This window comes from Hypanus sabinus, chromosome 20, assembly GCF_030144855.1.
Source record: "Hypanus sabinus isolate sHypSab1 chromosome 20, sHypSab1.hap1, whole genome shotgun sequence".
Lineage (NCBI taxonomy): Eukaryota > Metazoa > Chordata > Chondrichthyes > Myliobatiformes > Dasyatidae > Hypanus > Hypanus sabinus.
Window position 1 is genome coordinate 51,803,329 of NC_082725.1, and position 18,907 is coordinate 51,822,235.

An 18,907-nucleotide genomic window follows, 5' to 3' on the forward strand; every position below is an offset into this window, starting at 1 on the left:
TCCCATCAACAATAAGTAATGTTTTGGATACTGTTGGTGGGGACAACCTACCAGGGACAAGTTGCAGTGGTCGCGTCTCTGGCACCGAGACTGGACCCTCAGCTCAGAAAGAAAGGAGAGAAAAGAGGAGAGCAGTAGTGATAGGGGATTCGATAGTTAGAGGGACAGATAAGAGGTTCTGTGGGAGAAATTGAGAATCCCGGATGGTCTGTTGTCTCCCTGATGCCAGGGTCTGCGATATCTCAGATCAAGTTCTCGACGTTCTCAGGAGAGACAGTCAGCAGCTGGATGGCGTGGTCCATGTGGAGACCAATGACACAGATAGGAGTAGGGATGAGGTCCTGAATAAGGAATATAGGGAGTTAGGGAAGAAGTTTAAAAAGCAGGACCTCAAGGGTGGTAATCTCGGGATTGCTGCCTGTGCCACGAGACAGAGGGTAGGAACAGGAAGTTATGGCAGATGAATGCGTGGCTGAAGAGTTGGTGCAAGGGGCAGGGATTCAGATTTCTGGATCATTGGGATCTCTTCTGGGGTAGGTCTGACCTGTACAAAAAGGATGGGCTGCACCTGAACTGGAAAGGGACCAATATCCTGGCAGGCAGGTTTGCTAGAGCAGTTGGGGAGGATTTAAACTAGTTTGGCAGGGGGCTGGGAATCAGAATGTGAGTGCAGAGATTAGGGTAGAAGGACAAGGACATGATACTATGTGTTCTGAGTTGGTGAGGAAGGACAAGCTGGGGACAAAACATAATTGTAGCCAGTTGGAGGGGTTGAAATGTGTCTATTTCAACGCTAGGAGTATTAGGAATAAAGGAGATGAACTTAGAGCATGGATCAGTACGTGGAACTACGATGTTGCAGTCGTTACTGAAACTTGGCTGGAGGAAGGGCAGGATTGGCTGATGCAGGTACCGGGGTTAGGTGTTTTAAAAGGAATAGGATGGGGTTTCCGGTGATGTCATCGTCGAGAATGGCAGCTGAAGTCATTAGCTCCTCTGGAAAAACGCATATTAAGCCCCATTAACCCGTCAAATATAATATTTTTTGAAAAATATTTGAACTGAAAAGAGGGGCAAGAATGGGGAAAAAGAACAGAAATTTAAAAAGCGACACTGCGGAGCCTGCGTCCGAGAGCAGTGCAGCGAGTGGCTCTCCTACCTGACCGCGTGCTAGTGAGGCGGTCGCCGGGCCTCGTTCAATCGAAGCAGCGAATGTCTTTGAAATCCTGAAAGAAATAATGGAGGTCCAGAAAGATATAAAGCAGCAGCTCTGGGATATTAAGTCAGAGCTCGTCAGCGTTAATCAAAAAATAGCAGCGGCAGAGACTCGCATTGAGAAGGTGGAAGATCACGTTCAAAATGTGGAACGGATACTGAGCAAGACAATAAAAAAATCATACATCACCAAGAAGGTAAACTGCTTGATCTGGAGGGAAGATCACGGCGGAAAAATATCAGAATCTACAACGTTCCCGAAGGAGCGGAGGGCTCGTCCATGACGGAGTTTGTCGGAAAGTTACTGTGGGACACGCTGGAGCTTCTCCCGGCTATGGAGCTGGAAATCGAGAGAACACACCGCGCATTTGTTCTGAAACCTACCCAGGATAGAAAGCTACGGTCAATAATAATTAAATTCCTGCGGTACAGCATCAAGTCGGAGATTCTACGAAGGGCGTGGGGTAAGAAGAGAGTGTCTTTCGATGATAAATTAATATATTTCAACCAAGATTACCCCCCCCCCCCCCGCGGTTCTCCAGAAACGCAAAGAATACTTTGAAGTAAAGCGAGTACTAAAGCAAAATAAGATTAGATTTCAAACTCTGTACCCTGTTAAACTTCGGGTGTTTTATGACAATGGGACGTGGTTGTACCAGACAGTGGAAGAGGCGACTATAGACATGAAGGCCAGAGGGTTGCCCAAAACGAAGGAAAGCCTGACTCAGGAATTATCTCGCTCTGCTTGGGAAATACTGCGAGAATCGGGAAGGCAGGAGACGGGAGGAGGCCGAGAGAAATATATCAGGAAGAGACCGGGAGTTTCCCAAAGACAGTCCTCAACCCCTTCAGAAGAGCCATAAGGTTTGGCTAACTTTAAAAATGTCGAGAAGCTAAACAGAAGCAAAAGTACATGGTGATATACCTGTCTCAAAAAACACTGATTATAATGTGGATTTTATATTAGTTAGTTAGTTATTCTTTATTCGCTCACTTACTCCTTTTTCACCAGCAAAATGAGAATATATGTGTGCATATATGTGTATGTATGTAATGTGTGCGCGTGCATATGTATATATAGGAGTACACAGGGAAACCTTTACTGTGTAATGGATTTGTTCACTGTCTTTTAGGAATACTGCAATGGGGGCCCTCAACTCACAAGTGGGAGTGGTTATCCCCCACAGCTAGACATTTCCTCTGGTTCAACGCAGGGTCATCTACTAGAGACCTCAGCCTTGGAATCACACGTTCGTTGCCATTTTTGTTATTATTTGCATTTCTTGGTTCTTATTTGTTCAGGGAGTAGATCGATTAAGTTTTATTCTAATTTCAATGATACACTGACAGATAAATACAGATGGTGAAGGACAAGGTAAAATTCATTTCTTTTAATGTCATTGGGCTATTAAATCCAATCAAACGTAAAAGAATTTTATCCCAAATGAAAAAAGAACAAGCCCATGTAGTACATTTACAGGAAACTCATTTAAGTGATAATGAGCATAAAAAACTAAAGAGAATGGGCTTCACTGATCTGTTTTTCTCCTCATATAAATCAGGACATAGGACAGGAGTTGCTATTCTTATCTCAAGTAAGGTAAATTTTGAAAAAGTATTCGAAATGGGAGATAAAGGGGACAGATATATTCTGGTAAGGGGGAATATAGACAGCAATTCAGTTACTCTATTGAATAAATACGCACCCCTGGGAAGTGATATTGGTTTCTTTCAGAAAATAACTGATATTCAGGTAATGGAAATAGAAGGTCTCCTGATATGTGGGGGAGACTTAAATTTACAATTACAACCAAACTTAGACTCTTCCAATAGAAAAACCTATGAAACAAAATCTTTACACAAGAAAGTTAATACACTTTTTGAGGATGTTGGTTAAATTGTTATATGGAGGGACCTGTTCCCTGACAAAGGGATTACACTCATTATTCTGCACCCCTTTCTGTATATACAAGAATACACTTTCATAACATTTGGAAAAGACAAAGACAAAATAAACAAATGTGGAATTGGGACAATAGATGTAAGTGACCAAGAACCTATATATTTATCTATTGATTTTAACCTACAACCAAAGAATACTATTTGGAAACTAAATTCAAGTCTACTCAATGATCCATTCTTTAAGGAACAAATTAAAAAAGAAATTGGTCTCTACTTAGAATTTAATGATAATGAAGAGGTTTCACCTCCCAAGTTATGGGATACTCTGAAGGTGGTCTTAAGAGGGAAACATAGCGATATCTTCACATAAGGAAAAAATAAGGAATAAAACCTTAGAGGAATTATAAAATAGGCTGAAGGAACTAGAGAAAAAACACAAATTGAATTTTGCACAGGATACATTAGGGGAAATTAAAAGAATTAGGGATGAAATAAATAATTTGGCTACGCAAGAAATCAGGAAAAACTTAATGTTTCTGAAACAGAGACATTATGAAAGTGGATCGAAATCTATGAAAATACTGGCATGGAAACTGAAAAAAAAATAGCAGAAAATACAATTCATAGAATTAGGGACCCAAGAATGAAAATGATAAAAAAAAAAATAGGCTAAGTGAAATTCAAGAAGCTTTTGAAGTGTTTTACAAAACTCTATATTCCAAAGTTCCAGGGGGAAGCATAACCCAAATTGACACCTTCTTGAATTCTCTAGAGTTACCCACTTTAAGCGAAGAACAAAATAGAACGATGACTGCTGATATAACTGAAGTCGAATTAAAAGCTGCAATTAATAGGCTTAAATTAAGCAAGTCACCAGGATCAGATGGGTATACGGCAGAGTGGTACAAATAATTTAAACATGAGTTAATTCCTGTTTTACTCCACACACTGAACTGGGCTCTAAAAAAAGGCACAAATGCCACCCAGTTGGAAGGAAGCGATAATCTCAGCTATACCAAAAGAAGGCAAGGATAAAATGGAATGCGGGTCATTTAGACCAATATCCGCTCTTAATGTAGATTATAGGTTATTTACCTTGATCATGGCCAAACGATTAGAGGAGTTTCGACCCATATTGATAAGTAACGATCAGACAGGTATTATACAACAATGCCAGACACAAGACAATATATGAAGGACACTCCACATTATGGATCATATACAAAAAATAAAATCGAAGCAATAGTGATAAGCCTGGACGCTGAAAAAGCATTTGATTCGGTTAATTGGAATTTCCTTTACAGAGTTTTACATAGATTTGGTTTCCAAGACACAATTATTAAAACTATACAGACTATACATGACAATCCTACTGCTAGGATTAAAATCAATGGATATTTATCAAATTGTCTTACCCTAGAAAAGGGGAATGAGACAGGATTGTGCATGGTCACCACTACTCTTAGCGTTATATCTGGAACCATTAGCTCAATACATCAGACAAAATGAAGATATCAGGGGAATTACTATTAAAGGGACAGAGCATAAATTGGCTTGTTATGTGGATGACTTCTTGATCTATCTAAGGCAACCAACATACTCTTTGTCTAAATTGATGCAATCCTTTGAACAATATGGTCAATTATCAGGATACAAGATCAACATAGATAAAACCCAATTACTTTCACATTACTATAGCCCACCAAGAGAAATTGAAATTCGATACCCCTGGGCATGGCACACAGAGTCTTTCAAATATTTGGGCATCATTATACTAAAAGATTTGGCAGAATTATCAGAATGTAATTATCAGCCTTTATATAAAAAAATTAAGGAAGATGTGGCAAGATGGAACCTGATTCCTTTTCTCAGTCTCAGTTCAAGGATTGAGTCTATTAAAATGAATGTACTGCCCAGACTGTTATATCTCTTTCAGACCCTACCAATAGAGATTAATCAAAATCAATTCAATGAATGAAACAAGATGCTATCAAGATATATTTGGCAGGGTAAAAGGCCTAGAGTTCGTCTCAAAACTTTGCAATTAGCAAAGGAAAAGGGGGGATGGGGCATACCTTCTCTTATAGATTATTATTTTGCAGCACAGTTGAGAGCTGTGATATGTTGGTGCAACCCATCATATGACACTCAATGGAAAAACATTGAGGAGTGGGTACTTCCCATCCCCATACAAGCCATTTTGGCTGATAACAACCTGCAAAGGTACATAAATACTATTGGTAACCCATGGGTGAAATTGACTCTTAAAATATGGAAAACTACTGTAAAAGAACATAATCTAGAGGGAGATATTGCAATTCTTAAATGGTGTGCATATGATTCGGATTTTACACCAAATAAATTGGATGCTAGATTTAAGGACTGGGCAGCTAAAGGAATAACAGTTTTTTGCAACACTGTTCAGTTTTGAAATGCTTAAAGAGAAACACTGATTAGAAAAACAAGATTTTTATCCGTATTTACAGATGCGACAATGTTAGTAAGATGCTTAAAAATGTAACCAAGGCAAATACATGCTTGATAGAGCTCTTTAGAAAAGCATATAATTCAGATAATGGTAGTAGAATCATTTCAAGCATGTATAAGGGGTTGACAAATCTTAAAACACTTTCAACTTCATACATTAAAACAAAATGGGAGAAGGAAGGAGGGATAATTATATCTGAGGAAGAATGGACAACAATATGGAGATATCAATGGAAGTGAAACAGTTCACAGAAATGGAGGGAGGTTGGATGGAAAAACTTGATAAGACATTTTATTACACCCTCTCAGAAATCCCATTATGATAGTAACCTCCCTGTTTGCTGGAGAAATTGTGGAAATCAAAATGTAAATCATTATCATATTTTTTGGGACTGCCCTGTTATCAAAAACAATTGGAGGGGAATACACAATGCCCTACAAGACATCTTTAAATGTGAAATACCCTTAGAGAGTAAGACTATATATTTTGGATATATACCTCAAGAATGGTTGAAGAGAGATAAATATTTAATGAATATATTGTTGGTGGCTGGTAAAAAGACTCTTACTAGGAAATGGTTATCACAGGAGAGCCGAGCTTTAAATACATGGATGGAAATTACAATGGACATTTACAAAATGGAGAATATAACAGCATCTGTTAATCATAAGCTGGAACAATTTGACTCATACTGAGAAAAATGGTTTAACTACATAATGCCTCATAGGTCTGATTTTATTCTCACAAATCAATGAATCTGTTGTACAAAAAAACTCCCTATTTGTACATAGTTCTTTCCTTTTGCTTGTTTTTTCTTTCCACCCTTTTCTCTAAGTGTATACCTCAGATAAATACTTTGTGGAGATTAGTGATATATATGATTATATGATATATATGTACAATGTCTGAAATACATCTTATGGAAATGTTTGTTTGATGATGAACTTCAATAAAAAAATAAATTACAAAAAAAAGGAATAGGATGGGAGGTGGGGGGGAGGGGGAGTAGCATTACTGGTCAGGGGTAGTATCACGGCTATAGAAAGGGAGGATGCTGCAGAGGGAGTGTCCACTGAGTCGGTGTGGATGGAAGTCAGAAATAGGAAGGGATCAATCACTGTGCTGGGAGTAGTCTATAGGCCCCCAAATAGCCCTCGGGACACCGAGGAGCAGATAATCAGGCAGATTTTAGAATGGTGCAGGAAATACAGGGTTGTAGTTATGGATGATTTCAACTTCCCTCATATTAACTGGCACCTCCTGACTGCAAGGCGGATAGGTAGGGCTGAATTTGTCAGGTGTGTTCAGGAAGGATTCCTGAACCGGCCAACAAGAGGAGAGGCCATACTGGATCTAGTTCTGGGTAATGAACCTGGTCAGGTGGCAGACATTTTGGTGAGAATGACCACAACTCCCTTAGCTTCAGCATAGCTATGGAAAGGGATAAAAACAGACAAAATGGTAAAGTGCTTAACCGGGGAAGGGTTAACTATGAAGGGATGGGGCAGGATCTAGCAAGAATAAATTGGAAACAGATGTTCAAGGGTGAAAGCACAGAAATAATGTGGAGGAAGTTTAGGGACCACTTGTGCTGGGTTCAGGATAGGTTTGTCCGAGACAAGGAAAAACTGGTAGGAAAAGGGAACCGTGGCTGACGAAACATGTGAGGTAACTCGTCAAGAGGAAGAAGGAAGCATATGTTAGATACAAGAAGCGGGAAGCAAGAGGGGCTAACCAGAAATATAGGGTAGTCAGGAAGGAGCTTAAGAAAGGACTTAGGAGAGCTCGAAGGGGGCATGAGATGACCTTGGCACGTAGGATTAAGGAGAACCCCAAGGCATTCTATGCGTATATGAAGAACAGAAGGATGACAAGAATGAAGGTGGGGCCGCTAAAGGATAAAGAAGGCAACATGTGCTTGGAGGTGGAGGACATTGGGGAGGTCCTAAATGAATACTTTGCTTCAGTATTCACAAGTGAAAAGGACCTTGATCAGGGTGAGGTCAAAATAGAACAGGTTTATGCTGGACAATGTGGAGATTAAGGAAGAAGTAGTGTTGGATCTTCTTAAAAACATCAAGATTGATAAATCCCCAGGGCCGGATGTGATATACCTCAGGTAGCTGTGGGAAGTGAGAAAAGAGATTGCCGGAACAGTAGTTATGATCTTTTGCTCTTTGGCTGCAGGGGAGGTGCCGGAGGATTGGAGAATGGCAAATGTAGTTCCCTTGTTTAAAAAGATAATAGGGAGAATGCTGGGAACTATAGACCAGTGAGACTTACGTCGGTGATCTGCAAACTATTGGAAAGTATTGTTAAGAATAGGATCTACAAGCATTTGGAGAAGTACAGTCTACTCATGGATAGTCAACATGGCTCTGTGAAGGGAAGGTCGTGCCTCATGAGCCTAATTGAGTTTTTTTGAAGAGGTAACAAAAGAAATTGATGATGGTAGGGTGGTAGATCAAGTCAAGACAAGTCACTTTTATTGTCATTTCAACCATAACTGCTGGTACAGTGCATAGTAAAAATGAGACAACGTTTTTCAGGACCATGAGTCACATGACACAGTACAAAAAACTAGACTGAACTACGTAATAAAAAAAACAACACAGAGAAAGCTACATTAGACTACAGACCTACACAGGACTGCATAAAGTGCACAAAAACAGTGCAGGCATTACAATAAATAATAAACAGGACAGTAGGGCAAGGTGTCAGTCCAGGCTTTGGGTATTGAGGAGTCTAATAGGTTGGGGGAAGAAACTGTTACATAGTCTGGTCGTGAGAGCCTGAATGCTTCAGAGCCTTTTCCCAGATGGCAGGAGGGAGAAGAGATTGTATGAGGTGTGCATGGGGTCCTTCATAGTGCTGTTTCCTTTGTGGATGCAGCATGTAGTGTAAATGTCTGTGATGGCTGGAAGAGAGACCCTTACGATCTTCTCAGCTGACCTCACTATCCGCTGCAGGGTCTTGCGATCCAAGATGGTGCAATTTCCGAACCAGGCAGTGAAGCAGCTGCTCAGGATGCTCTCAATACAACCCCTGTCGAACGTGATGAAGACGGTGGGTGGAAGATGGACTTTACTCAGCCTTCGCAAAAAGAAGAGATGCTGGTCTGAGATGTGGTTTACATGGATTTTAGCAAGGCATTTGACAAGGTTCCCCACAAGAGACTCATCCAGAAAATCAAAAGGCATGGGATCAATGGAACCTTGGCTGTTTGGATAAAAAATTGGCTTACAGGAAGAAACCAGAGGGTAGTCGTGGAAGGAAAGTATTCTGCCTGGAGGTCGGTGACTAGTGGAGTGCCGCAAGGATTTGTCCTGGGACCCTTGCTCTTTGTGATTTTTATAAATGACCTGGATGAAGAGGTGGAAGGATGGGTGAGTAAGTTTGCAGATGATACAAAGATCAGAGGAGCTGTGAATGGAGCTGTAGGTTGTCGAAGGTTACAAGAAGATATAGACAGGATGCAGAGTTGGGCAGAAAAGTGGCAGATGGAGTGCAATCCGGATAAGTGTGAGGTGATGCATTTTGGAAGGACAAACCAGAAGGCTGAGTACAGGGTTAATGGTTGGTTACTTAAGAGGGTGGATGAACAGAGGGACCTTGGGATTCAAATCCATATATCCCTCAAGGTCGCTGCACAGGTTGATAGGATAGTTAAGAAGGCCTATGGGTTGTGAGGCTTCATTAATAGGTGGATTGCTTTCAAGAGCAAGAGAGGTCTCTTTCAAGAGAGGTCATGTTGCAACTCTACAAATCTCTGGTGAGACCGCACTTAAGAGTATTGTGTTCAGTACTGGTCACCTCATTATAGGAAGGATGTGGAAGCTATGGAGAGGGTGCAGAGGAGATTTACCAGGATGTTGCCTGGATTGGAAAACAAGTCTTATGAGGCAAGGTTAGCAGAGCTGGGACTTTTCTCTTTGGAGTGTAGAAAGATGAGAGGGGACTTAATAGAGGTCTACAAGATTATGAGAGGCATAGATAGGGTGGATAGCCAGCTCCTGTTTCCCAGGGCAACAATAGCAAACACCAGAGGGCATATGTACAAAATTAAGGGAGGGAAGTTTAGGGGTGACATCAAGGGTAAGTTTATTTTACAGAGGGTTGTGGGTGCCTGGAAATGACTTGCCAGGGATGGTGGTGGAGGCTAAGACATTAGGGGTATTTAAGAGCCTCTTGGACAGGCACATGGATGAAAGAAAAAATAGAGGGTTACGGGGTAGTGTGGGTTTAGTACTTTTTAAAAAAAGGAATATATGGGTTGGCCTGTACTGTGCTGTAGAATTCTAGTGTCTAGTGTCTTCTAATTTTCCTATTATTTACGTGTCTATCTAAGAGCTTCCAAAATGCCCCTAAGATATCTGCCTCTACCGTGACCCCTGGCAGGGCATTCCACACACACACCCCTCTGTGTAAAGAACTTAGCTCTAACTCCTCCCTGTACTTTTCTTCCCAAATCACCTTAAAATTAATCCCTCTTATATCAAACATTTCTGCCCTGGGGGAAAAAAGTCTCTGGCTATCCATTGTATTTATGCCTCGTCATATTGTACACCTCTGTCAAGTCATCCTTCTTCACTCCAAGAGAAAAGCCCTAACTCGCTCAGCCTATCTTCATAAAACGTGCCCTCTCTTCCAGGGAGCATCCTGGTATTAACCTTCCATTAACTTTATATTCTGCCTTCCAAAACGCATCACTTCACACTTTTTGCATTGAACTCCATTTGCAACTTCTCAGCCCACCTTTGCAACCTGTCAATATCCCACTGCAACCTACAACACTATCCACAACTCCACCAACCTTTGTGTCATCTGCAAACTTACTAACTCACCTTTCTATTTCCTCATTCAAGTCATTTATATGCATATTCTTTAAAAATCACAAAGAGCAGAAGTACCAGAACAAACCCTTGCGAACACCACTCACTGGTCACAGAACTATGGGCAGAATACTCTCCATCTACTACCATCCATCCTTTGACGTCCATGGGCAAACCCATTCTGTATCCATACAGCCACATTTCCTTGGATCCCAATTCTCCTGACTTTCTGAATGAGCCTACAATGGGGAACCTTATTAGCACCTTACTAAAATCCATATACACCACATCCACTGCTCTACCTTCAAAGTGCTTCATCATATCATCGAAGAATTCAATCAAGCTCATGAGACACACTTGCCCCTCAAACCTATGCTGACGATCCCTAATCAGACTCTGCTTCTCCAAATACTCTAAATCCTGACTCTATGAATCTTCTCCATCAATTTACCCACCAATGAAGGAAGAATCAATAGTATATAATTCCCAGGATTTTCCTTACTCCTGATCCCTGGCCATCCTCTTGTTCCTCAAATACATGTTGAGCCCCTTGGTGTTCCCCTTAATCCTACTCACCAAGGCCTTCTCACGCCTCCCCTTCTAATTCCATTCTTCAACTTTTTTCTGGGGAGGAAGGAGTCGTGGACACATTGAATGTGCTGCCAGGAGTGGTGGTGGAGACGGATACATTAGGGACATTTAAATGATTCTTAGACAGGCACATGGATGATAGGAAAATGGAGGATTATGTAGGAGGGAAGAGTCAGATTGATCTTAGTGTAGACTGTAAAGTAAGCACAACATCTTGGGCCTAAGGGCTTGTACTGTTACATAATGTACTCCATCCTGTTGAATGTTTGTTCTGAATCTGCTGCTTCTATCTTTTCAGTAGTGCTATACAGATCTTTAAAATAATCTCCTTTAAAAAAAACCTCACCCCTTTTCCCAGTTATTTCGACAACTAGTTTAAGTCATTCTCTAGTCATTAATAATTATACAAGCATGAATGCAAGATTTCCTGCAAAGTACCTCCATTGTCTCCATTCACTGCATTCGAACCAGAGGGCAGGACACCCGGTACTTTAAAGGATGCTAACTCTAGTCTTTCCACAGATTTCTCCAATCGTTCCACCAAGTCCTCTAACTCAGCCATTATGGATATTCTGAAAGAAATATACAAAATATGAAATGAGCATGCCAGGTGATTAATATTAGGAATATGTTATATGCTTATGTAATAAAAGGACACAGTTTACTCTTAAGGAATACAATTATCCAATATATGAAACTATGCTCAAACAAAGATATTAAAATAAACATAGCCTCCAATTGTGAAACTCTCCTTGCATCACGGACTAAGAATAGTGGGAAAATATCGGCAAGGGCCCATATTTTACATTATTTAACAGGTTCCATTCCTTACAGAACAAACATTTCCATGAATTTGATTACATATATATTGTCATCTTCCAAGATCCAAGATGGCGGCGCGACGCAGCTTGCAGCAGCCCCTCTGGAACTGATTATCTGTTATTTGTGAAGTGGGGTGCCGTGTGTAATCATAATCGATTGAAAACAGACATGGGAGCACAGAGGAAAATCAGGAAATTCCAGGAAGACCTTCTTCATTGCTGCTGCTGCTGTGAGGTCTGAGACTCTGCTGGGAAGAACAGGCCCCCAGTCCTCGGGGTCTCGTTGCCGATGGCCGTTGGCGGGGGCGTCTTAATACGCTCGGCAGAGGATAGTGCTCAGAGAAGCTGTGGCGGACGGGATGGTTGTCGGCTCGGAGGTTCGACGGACTCAGGTCACTTTCGGTGTGTGCTGCGTCTGCGAGGCTGGTTTCAACGGAGTTTCCATTGTGTGCTGCGTCTGCGAGGCTGAGTCGGGCGGCGTCTTGGAAGTCCATAGCGGGGGTACTCCCTTCTGCTGTTGGCGTGGGATGGTGAGTCTGTCGGGACCCTGGGGACTTGTGGAAACTGTGGTGATTTATTTTGAACTTGCAGTCCTTTAACATCTTGGACTATTTTTACTGTGCCCATAGTCTGTTTATCATCAATTATGCTATTGTTTGCACTGTTGTAACTATATGTTGTAATTATGTGGTTTTGTGCAGGTCTTGTAGTTTTAGTTTTTGGTCTTGTTTTTGTCTGGTGGATTTGGAGCTCCTTTCCGGGGAACATGCTAGACAGTGGCGCGATATTAATATGCAGCAGCCTCTCCAGACTCTGGATTGGGGATTGCCAAACGTTACGTGGATTTTCTGGTGTAGTCTGTTTTGTCATATGCTTTTGTGACATCATTCTGGGGGAACGTTGTCTTATTTTTTAACTGCATTGCATTTGTGGTTTCTAAATGACAATAAACTGAAACTGAACATATTGTAGTGCTAAACTTCATCATTCTTGTTAAATGAAAGCATGAACACCAGGAGATCATAAATTGCATTTATTATTACTGCCTTTTGAAGGAATACAATTGCTCAGTTATTAATAGATACCTAATGCTACAGGTTCAAGCACTGGAATTTGTTCATAATCAGATAAAGAGCAGATTAGTAATCTTTAATATCATTGCCTCAGGTAGAAATTTATTATAACAGTCACCAAAAAAAGCTATGTTAAGATGAAAGAATTTTTTAAAAAATCAATATTGTTTTCTAGTATATCACTGAGTTTTGAGGAGGATTAAAAAAAAGAATCTGAAAATATTGCTGAGGTATCATCCAATACAGAGCTTCCTAGCATTACTCTCATCTACAGACTTGCTTTAGAAGCAAAATTAATAAAATGGCAAGTTGCCAAGATCTTGCATGTTATTAAAGAACAAGTATGTTATTACAGAGAAAGCAGCATCCTAACGGTGCAAACAACATTAATTAAAAAAGGCTTTTTCCTGGAGTCCAAAGACAAAAATGTCTTGGCTCCTGGATCCTGAAGTCGTTAACTTTTCTAAATGATCAAACTATTAGCATCCTCCTCCATTACTTCTTGGCTTAGAAATATTCAAACGGATGAATGGTTTTTACCATCTCCAAGAACGTTGACGTTCAGAACAATATTGATATCTATTCTCCAGCGCAACAGAAATACAAACTGACCATCTTTGATGGGGGTGAGGGGAGTGAAGGTTCAAGCTCTGGAACCTGTTCATAAATCAGGTAATCCCAGCCTACCCCCAGCCACCTTTAGATCTGCACAACTAATTCTGAGAGACAACAGAGCAAATAGGATGTCTACCATCATATACCTGTACAACCAATTTGGTAGTTTATCCAGATAAACTACCAAATTAGTTGCATACTGTCATATAAGAATTAATGAATTTTTCTTTCTATTTTGTCATAAGATACTCAAATTCAAAAGGGTTATTATTTAAATTGGTAAACTAAGCTTTGCTAAATAACATTTAAACCTTGGTCACTCGTTTAATGCATTTCATTCATTCTCATAAGAGGAGAGTTAAAATATGACCAATAAATTAACTGTTATTTGTCTCCAGATGTTAAAGAATTTAGATAGCTTTACTCTTCCCAAATCAAAAGCCAGCAACATTCACAAATACCATTCAAATAACATTTTCTCTCTCTATCTGAACAGCTTGGAGTGCATTCATCATGTAAGCACGGTAGCCACAGTGCTGCTTGCAAGGCCAGACTCAAGAGCATCAAGGCTCCGACTAAAAGCAATCATCCAAATTAGTTAAACTGTCTCTGAAAAACTATTTAAAGAAATCACCTTCCAGATATTTTGAAACTGCTAATGGATGAGTTCTATTAGTATACTACCTTTTTCCATCAATGAGATGCATTCTATGCCTATGAAAATCATCTGAATACCTAGATTAACACTCAGAACAGTTTTGATACTTTTCCTGACTCCAATCATAATATTCAATGGCTTCCCCATCAAAACTAATTCTTAGAGCAAAACCTGAAGCTGGAGGAACTCAATAGATCAGGCAGCATGTATGGAGGGACATGGATAGTCAGCATTTCAAGTCAAGTGTTCAAGTTGACACTTAGGGTTGAAATGGTCTCAGCCTGAAATGTTGACTGTTTATTCATTTCCGTATATGCCTGCTGAGTTCCTCCAGCATTTTGTGTCTGTTACTTCAAATTGAGTCCTTTTAGAGGCTGATTACAGGCAGAGGTTGCTGCCTGTCGAATAGATCACCAGTTACAACCAGTCTCTGTACATCCACATCTCTAACAAAATTCATTAGAAATCTAATAACATTGAGAAATGTGCACGGAACTTTTATGTACAACCTCGCAAGACCACAGCAGCCAAATTGATAACGTATTACCTAAATCTAAAATCAATTCAGTCACCTCAAACTCAAGTTCAATTAATTTGTCATTCAACTGTACACATGCATACTGCCAAATGAAACAACATTCCTCTGGACCAAGGTGCACAACAGTATATATAACTCACACGCATAACAAACAAATAAGGTACATATATGATACAAATTAATAAGTACACAGTATAAGGCAACTGATGGTTCATACATAAGCCCATAAGTTAAGATTCATCTGTGGAGGCAAGGAGTCTTATGGCCCAGACAAAGAAGGTGATTCCAATCCTAATAGTTTTTGTCCTGCGAAAGTACCTCCTGCCTGATGGTCATTGGACAGATGGGAAGGATCACTGACATTGCTAAGTGCCATGTGTATGCAGTGCTCCTGTTATAGGGATCTACCCCTTAGTAACAATGAACAGAGAGGCACAGAGAGAATCTGTATTTACCGACAAGCAACCTTTATTGTCTCTATTAAAAAGCACTACTTTTACTAACTACTTGTGTGCACCTCCAGTAGAATCCCCTGACCTTCCATGAAGTCAATAAGGAGCAAAGTTAGTCAGGAAAGGAGTTCATGCTGGCTAGGTGTTCCTCGAGCGTCCTCCTTATCCACGATGGTTGCTGAGGAGTCTGTCGTCACTGTTATGTATTTGGAGCACCTGACTCTTAGAGTGTTCCTCACGAGTTGAGCTGATGGATTTCCATCCCATTGTCTCAGTCACCTGACCCACCGGGGTCACCTTCTTAATGGCTCTAGTCCAGGGCTACAACCAGCATTGTTCCATGGCTTCTGTTGCCCATCCTCGTGCTTTTGTTCCTTTCAACTCTGACTGGTTCAATCCAGTCAAAATTTAGTGACCCAGACAAAATTTAGTGACCCAGACACTGAGTCTGATGAGATTACAAATCACTGCTGTGTTAAATCTGCCACTTTACATAATAAATAACTACTCATCTAAGAGTGGTTTCAGGAGTAGCAGGTCATTAGCTGAAGCTCCTTGTGTTCACAGTCAATGCTCTGATTAGATAACACCAGAGCAAGAATCAGTTCAGAGTCCACAAAATGGGGGTAAAACAAAGACAATTGGCTTGTCTACTCCCACTGTCCTTGATTCATCTGAATACACATCTCTAGACTGTAGTTCTTCTTGTCTACTCCCACTATCCTTGATTCATCTGAATCCACTGATTAGTGGGCTGTAGTTCCTTCTGGCCAACACTCCTGATAAATATGGAAAGATAAATGTGGAAGACAGAACCCAATGGATCCTCTCAGCTGTCCTTGCAATCCTTTGTAGGGACTTGAGTCAGATGCCTTGCAATTCCCCTATCAGATAGTGATGTAGCTGGTCAGGACACTCTTGATGGTGCACATGTAATAACTGGAGGAGGGGCTCATTCGCCTCCATCTCCTCAGAAAGTGGAGATGCTGCTGTACTTTCTTGACCAAAGAGATGATGGTAAAGGACCAGGTGAGATCATCTGTTCTGTTCATTCCCAGAACTGGGTGCTCCTAACTCTCTACAGAGCAGAGATGTCCCATGAAGAGGGGTCAGCCTGCACCTTCCTGAAGTCCACAATCATCTCCTTGGTCTTATCCAAGTTACAACACAATCTCTTGGCTTTTGACCCAATGCCTTGACTAATAAAAGCAGGCATTCTTAACCACCCAAATCAACCAGTGTAGCCTCTTTCAAGGAGCTATGAATTTGGATTCCAAGATCTCTCTGCTCAGCAGCACTTAAGGATCTTGCCCTGAACATTGCATTTGCCCTACCAAGGTGCAACCCCTCACATTTATCTGGGTTAAATTCCATCTGCCATTTCTCTGCCTGTATCTGTAACTGATCCGTATTGCACTGTATTCTTTGCCAGTCTGCTACACAATCTACAACTACTCCAATCTTGGTATCAACCACAAACTGATGTGAAGTGAATTTGCAATATGGGCAAAGAAAATGGACTGCTGCAGCACAGATAGTATAACATTAAAGTAACAAATCTTTACTCGCAAACAATTTATTGAAAAAATCTTGAATACATTCTATCTTACATCAAACAAACATCCCTTTAAGATAAAAAAAAGACAACAGAAGATAATATTTGACTGAACTACATTACCAAAAGAAATTTAAGCTTGAGAAAAGGGAAGACTTCAGAATTTGGAGAGGTGGCGGGGGGGAAGGACCGAGAAATTGATGAGGTTTTCCTTAAATGAAAGTACAGGAAACAGAATACAAGAATAATCATTCACAAAGCATAAAATAGATTACAAAAGTTTCAATAAGTATAAACAGAAAACTAACACTAGAAGTGAATGTTGGTTCCTTACACACAGATGGGAAAATATCTTGAGAAATAACAAAAGAGCAGAGAAAGTATACGAATATTTTGGAAATAGTGGAAAGCAACAAAATAGTGGAAATCAGCATTAGTTTAATAGGGATAAAAGTAAAGTCAAAAATTCGCTTTAAAACTTTGAAAGATTGACAGTGGATACATTCATTGCCATTTTCCAAAATGGCAGACTCCAGAACAGTTGAAAGATTAGGAGGTACCAAATTTAGCTTCACTACTTAAGACCATAGTTGTGGCACGTGGCCAAGTGGTTAAGGCGTTGGACTAGTGATCTGAAGGTCGTGAGTTTGAGCGCCAGCTGAGGCAATGTGTTGTGTCCTTGAGCAAGGCACTTAACCACACATTGCTCCACTCCACCCAGCTGAAAATGGGTACCGGCAAAATGCTGGGGGTTAACCTCACGATAGACTGGCGTCCTATCCGGGGGGAGACTGTCGTACTCTCAGTCACTTCACGTCACAGAAACTGGCATAAGCACCAGCCTGACGAGCCTATAAGGCTCGGGACAGACTTTTAACTTTAACTTAGACCAGAGTTAGGCCATCTGCTTCGCCATTTCATCATGACTGATCCAAGTTTCCTCTCAGTCCCAACCTCCTGCCTCATCACCATATCACTTCATGCCCTGACCAATCAACCTCTGCCTTAAAAATACATAAAGATAGCCTCCACAGTTTCGCCACTCTCTGGCTAAATAAACTCCTCACCTCCATTCTAAAAGGACACCTCTCTATTGAAGCTGTCATCTCTGGTCTTAGACTCTCCCACCATAGAAAACATCCTCTGCACATCAACTCAGTTTGAAAGGTTTCAATTAGGTCACACCTCATTCTTCTGAATTCCAGTGAATACAGGCCCAGAGCCATCAAACACTCTTCATATGACAAGCCATTCAATCCTGGAATCATTTTCATGAACTTCCTTCGAACCCTCTCCAGTTTCAGTACATTCTTTTGAAGGTAGGGGCCCCAAACCTGCTCATAATACTCCAAGTGAGGGCTCATCAGTGCTTTATAAAGTTTCAACAATACATCCTTGCTTTTATATCCTCTTGAAATGAAATGAACACTGCATTTGCCTTCCTCACAAGGACTCAACCTAAATATTATCCTTCAGAGAATCCTGCACAACAACTTCCAAGTCCCTTTGCACCTCAGCTTTAAGAATTTTCTCTCCATTTAGAAAATAGCCTTTCATTTTTTCTACCAAAGTGCATGACCATACTTCTCCAAACACAGTATTCCATCTGTTATTTCTTTGCCCATTCTCCTAATCTGTCTAAATCCTTCTGTAGCTTCTCTACTACCTCAAAATTACATGCCCCTCCATCTATCTTATCATCTGCAAACGTTTCAACAAGGCCTTCAATTCCATCATCTAAATCACTGACATATAACGTAAAAAAAAGAATTGGTTCTAACAGATCCCTGTGGATCACCACTAGTCACTGGCAGCCAGCCAGAAAAGACTTCCTTTATTCCCACTCCTTGTCTCCTGCCAATCAGCCACTGTTCTATCCATCTTTCTTGTAATAGTATGGGCTCGTAGCTTGTTAAGCAGCCTCATGTATGGCACCTTATCAAAGGATTCTGAAAATCCAAGCATACAATATCAACATTCTCCTTTCCCTCTCCTGCTTGTTATTTCTTCAAAGAATTCCAACAAGATTTTCCCTCGAGGAAACCATGCTGACTATGGCCTATTTTATCACGTGCCTCCAAGTAACCTGAAACCTCACCCTTAATAATCGACTCTTAACATCTTCTCAACCACTGTCAGATTAACTGGCCTATAACTTCCTTTCTTC

General features: G+C 40.7%; 1 protein-coding gene across 3 annotated transcripts in view; it reads right to left on the bottom strand.

The window, feature by feature from the left end:
• The window catches only part of cap2 (cyclase associated actin cytoskeleton regulatory protein 2), a 200,147-nt gene that overhangs the window by 153,174 nt on the left and 28,066 nt on the right, over nt 1-18,907 (bottom strand). For all 3 annotated transcript variants that reach the window (XM_059945494.1, XM_059945493.1, XM_059945495.1), the window contains exon 2: nt 11,467-11,600. In XM_059945494.1, coding sequence (XP_059801477.1) covers nt 11,467-11,590 — 124 coding nt within the window. In that variant the 5' untranslated portion in view covers nt 11,591-11,600. The remainder of the gene's footprint in view (nt 1-11,466; nt 11,601-18,907) is intronic.